The sequence below is a fragment of the Etheostoma spectabile genome, chromosome 17 (genome assembly GCF_008692095.1).
Source record: "Etheostoma spectabile isolate EspeVRDwgs_2016 chromosome 17, UIUC_Espe_1.0, whole genome shotgun sequence".
NCBI classification, from domain to species: Eukaryota; Metazoa; Chordata; class Actinopteri; order Perciformes; family Percidae; genus Etheostoma; species Etheostoma spectabile.
Window position 1 is genome coordinate 9,055,256 of NC_045749.1, and position 4,719 is coordinate 9,059,974.

General features: G+C 41.2%; 1 protein-coding gene across 1 annotated transcript; it reads left to right on the forward strand.

Annotated features, from left to right (window-relative positions):
• Positions 1-514: 514 nt before the first annotated feature.
• On the forward strand, positions 515-3,733 carry hmx3a (H6 family homeobox 3a). The gene is made up of 2 exons (XM_032540544.1): positions 515-1,238; positions 2,145-3,733. Exons 1-2 carry the CDS (start codon positions 950-952, stop codon positions 2,765-2,767), a joined length of 912 nt encoding a protein of 303 aa, XP_032396435.1. The 5' UTR covers positions 515-949; the 3' UTR covers positions 2,768-3,733.
• The last annotated feature ends 986 nt before the right edge of the window (positions 3,734-4,719 follow it).

A 4,719-nucleotide genomic window follows, 5' to 3' on the forward strand; every position in this document is an offset into this window, starting at 1 on the left:
ATCATGTTTGAATAGACTCACTATATAAAAACATCACATTTAGGCCTTGTATAATGCATTAAGCATATAGGCCTACAGGTTGTAGGCTATTATTATTATTATTATTATTATTATTATTATTTCCTTGAAATACATAGCGTTTGATAATAATTTTAGAAGTTGAATATAATTTTACATCTCCTAAAATATATTCCCAAATAGACACATTAAAACATTTCACAGACACCTGCAGTCTGAGTGGTTAAAAAATGTATCCATAAACATACATTTTTTTAAACTCACTGGATTATGAGTAACCTCGTGCACTCGATCTGTTTGACTGTAAAGCTAGCTGTGCGATGAGGTGCTTATCCCAAACCTTTCTTTTTGGCGCTAACAGCCCTGTGTTCATTTGCTGCCTAATTGGACTGTGTGAGACCAATAATAGGCGAGCGCGCACAGCCTGCAGCCAGAGCGCACAGAGAGGGGAGGACGGTCTCTCTCTCTCTCTCTCGCTCTCTCTCGCTCTCTCTCTCGCTCTCTCTCTCTCTCTCTCTCTTCCCTCGCCGTCTCTCCCTTAATCCCATTTGCCATTGAACATGCCCAATCGCCTATACTTTCCGCATTTAACTTGGATGACATTTTTATTTCATCATTAGCATCAGACGCCAGACTGACTGACACGGTGGACACAGTTTGCGTTTTGACGAAGACGCCGGAATAAGACATCTCCATGTTTATACGTGTTTTTTTATTGCTCAAACGTTTTGTTTTATTATTTTTCTAGCTTAGGAGAACGCGTGTTTTGACGCGCTCTCCGGGTGTGAAACCGAGTCTTCGCGTTGAATCACTGAGCGATAAAACGGGGATTCCTCGAGCCGGGATATCGACTGCCTGTAAGTCAGCCTTGCTTCCCCCCCTCTTTTAATTCCTGCTTCCGTGGTCCTCTGCGTTCAGACCACAAACAGCGATGCCAGAGACAACGCAAGAGACGTGCGCTTCGGCCAAGGACTCTCCTTTTTTCATTAAGAACCTGCTGAACTGTGATAGCAAACCGTCCAAACCCAAACCCGTGCTGGCTTCCACCAAGGCGGCCTTGGAGGGGGGATTTTCCCTTTCCCATGTCGGGGACTTCAACTTCCCACGCTTTGACCTGCCCGCACAGAGGTTCAGTCTACCGGCTCACTACTTGGAGCGCACCTCGGCGTGGTGGTACCCCTACGCCCTCAGCTCATCCGTCCACCTACACAGAACCGAAGGTAAAACATCACTGTTTATCATAGATCATGTTCTTACCAGCAACTCATTGTCATGTTTAGTTTGTTTGATGTTGGAGTCTATATCATTAGAAAAGAGAGTGAAAACTTTTCATTTATTCAACAACAATCCCAACATAGGAACTTTCAAGACCATGTCCCATGTGCGTTTTGTGACACATAAGAATAATTTGTCAGATACCAGTCATTTCCTCTTCATATAAAAGGGGATTTTGTGTGTTTTGGTGAAGGGAAATACTATTAAGTGCATTGTCCTTACCCCACCACAGAGTGTTTAGTGATTTGAAGCCTAGTCCTCGTTGAAGGCCTATGTTGTTATGCCACGATGCTGGATAATAGATCAATAAAGTGACACTGTGCATAAAATGAAGTAGGCCTAGACATCGTCAAATCACTGGATGGGGGTGACGCTGCGCAGCGAGCTTTTGATTTGTCTATACTCACTGTGAACATCTTACCCCAGAGGTTTGGTCACTGACAGCGTATTTTTTTGTTTTGTTTCTGTGATTTTATTCACGTAGGATTTAAAACACGCTGATATGAATGGTGCTATGCGTTCATGCAAAGACTAAATGGGGATTTTTTAAGCTTGTGAATTAGAAGATAGATTGTACAACCCTGATTTGTTCAACTAAAACTCACATATAAAGCAGGCCTACATATTTAGAATATTTTATTTCTTTAGTCTATTAAAAGTGTTATTTTTAGTAGGGTAAAATAATACATTGAATATATTTGAGCGCGGTGTGGTCAGTTCTGTTTAGCGTAGCATATGTTAAATTTCCCAAGCCATATTTTTCAGGATCAACAGGCTGTGATAAAATCCCAAACACATACAGCATCAGGTTCCAGTGTTTATAACCACATCTCCCTGTTTCCCCATTTCAGTCACAGACAAACTAAGAGCCAGAGACTCCTCTCCAACCTCGGGCACGGACAGAGACTCGCCGGACCTGGTTCTCAAATCCGAGCCAGACGTCAAAGACGAAGACGAGGACGATGAGCACAACAACACCAAAAGTGGCGACGAGATAATCCTAGAGGAGAGCGACACGGAAGAAGTAAAAAAAGACGAGCTGGGAGAGTGGAAGAAGAGCGATGACGACAAGAAGCCGTGCCGCAAGAAGAAGACGCGCACGGTTTTCTCCCGGAGCCAGGTGTTCCAGCTGGAGTCCACCTTCGACATGAAGCGGTACCTGAGCAGCTCGGAGCGGGCCGGCCTGGCCGCGTCTCTCCACCTGACGGAGACGCAGGTGAAGATCTGGTTCCAGAACAGGAGAAACAAGTGGAAGAGGCAGCTGGCCGCGGAGCTGGAGGCCGCCAACCTGAGTCACGCCGCGGCGCAGAGGATAGTCCGGGTGCCCATCCTCTACCACGAGAACTCGGCCTCGGAGAGCGGAGGCGCCGGTGCCAACGTGCCCGTGAGCCAGCCGCTGCTCACCTTCCCGCACCCGGGCGTCTATTACTCCCATCCAATCGTCACATCCGTGCCGCTACTCAGACCGGTTTGAAAATAGCTGAGTTTTCGGCACAACTTTGTGTCGATTTCAAAATCATCAAATCAAAAAAAAAAAAAAAAAAGAAGAAAAAAAAGACTATTTTTGTACAACTGACTGAATGAAGAAAAAAAGAGACACACTGTAAGGCCCACACGGAACTATTTTGGCAAATATATTGTGTCATTTTCCATAAGGGTGCTGTTTACATGTGATCCGACAATTCAAATCCCATGTTTTATATTATTATTATTATTATTGTTATTATTATTATTATTATTATTAGCTGCCTATTAATTCTATAGGCCTAAATAATTATCACCTCAGGAGTCCACCTGCTTACACTGCCTGATGTCTTTTATTTTTCCATACACCATGATCTGCAGGCCAAACAACTTTTTTATCATTATTATTTTGTTCTTTTTTTACCCTTGTTTACAAAAATTGGTGGCCTAAAAGCGCGGGCGTGCTTATCATCTGACAAAATTATTTGTTTTTATTTAGGGTACATTTCCAGAAATCATTACACGATGATGTGCAATACGCTGACGGTGTGCTTTGAACTAATGACTCCACCAACCGGTAAAACATGTTTGTCGTCTATTCACGCAGGTGTATTGATGAGGCTTTGTTGGGTTTCTTTTTGTTTGCTTTTTAAAGCGCTTGACGAGGGACAATCAAGACAGTCACCTGTAAAATACCCATGTAGCTTCATGTTTAGTTTTCGTGATTCTTACTCTTGTTCCCTCTACATGGACACGTCTTTCAAGCACAAGTGTGAGCTCCCGTTGTCTCTTAGTCTACTTTGTGTTTTTAAACAGGAGCGGCAAAAATATCGACACTGGTGTATAAAATATGTAAATGTATATATTTAATGAGGCACGGAGAGAGGAGCTGCCACTTCTCCTTTGTACAGTAAAAACAACGTTTTGATATTGTATTGCTGAACTATGTTGTGAAATAAATGGATAACATTCCTTACATTTAGGTCATGTTTGTATGCCTTCTGTAGAGAATCTAGCAATGACCAGAGGAGGTAAATGGAGCCGTTAATATGTTTTGTGACTTTGTCACATTTTTCGTTAAAAAAAATGAATTCACCAAGAGAGGTAAAAATAATTAACGGTATATGAGATTAATTAATTAATCAATTAATTTCTATTCTGATAAAAGATACAGCCCCCCTCCCCACACACACACACTTGTAGCTTGGGCAGGTAGGGTAGGTTCCTGTAATCATCTTGGTGTGTTATGCACTAACACGTTATTTTACATAAAAACGGGCTCAGTCAATTAGATACGTAATTGCCACCATCTTGACAAAATAATAGGTAATGTATTCAGAAGAGGACATTATCCCCTGATAAGCTGCTGTCTTTTAACATGTTTCTCTCTCTCTCGCTCTCTCTCTCTCTCACACACACACACACACACACACACACACACACACACACACACACACACCGTGTGTATATAGATATATATGTGTGCATATATATGTACATTTGTATATATATGTATACGTGTGTGTATGTATATTTAATGTATGCATATGTGTAGGCCTATATATATGTGTGTATATGTATATATACATATATATATATATACACGTGTGTGTTGTATGTTCAGTGTGAGGTACAAGGATGTCAGGATCTATGTGGCAAGTTTCTTCATCTCACTGGTTTGTTGCTGAAACCGTCAATTTAACTGTTAATTCATTCTTATTTCATTTATTTTATTTTAAGGAGCCTACTTTTTTCTGAACATCATTTTCTTTTTTGACGAGGAAACAACTTTTGATGCCACTTATAGCCTATTTAAAGGACACGTGATCGTATTTCAATATCATCCATATTTTAAATCTAGACTATTACATCTCAGTGTCTCCACAGTTAAATCATATACTGCTCTCTAACAGCCTTAATTTAAATAAAAAAGTTTGCAAAATGTAAAATTTTAAAATTGGA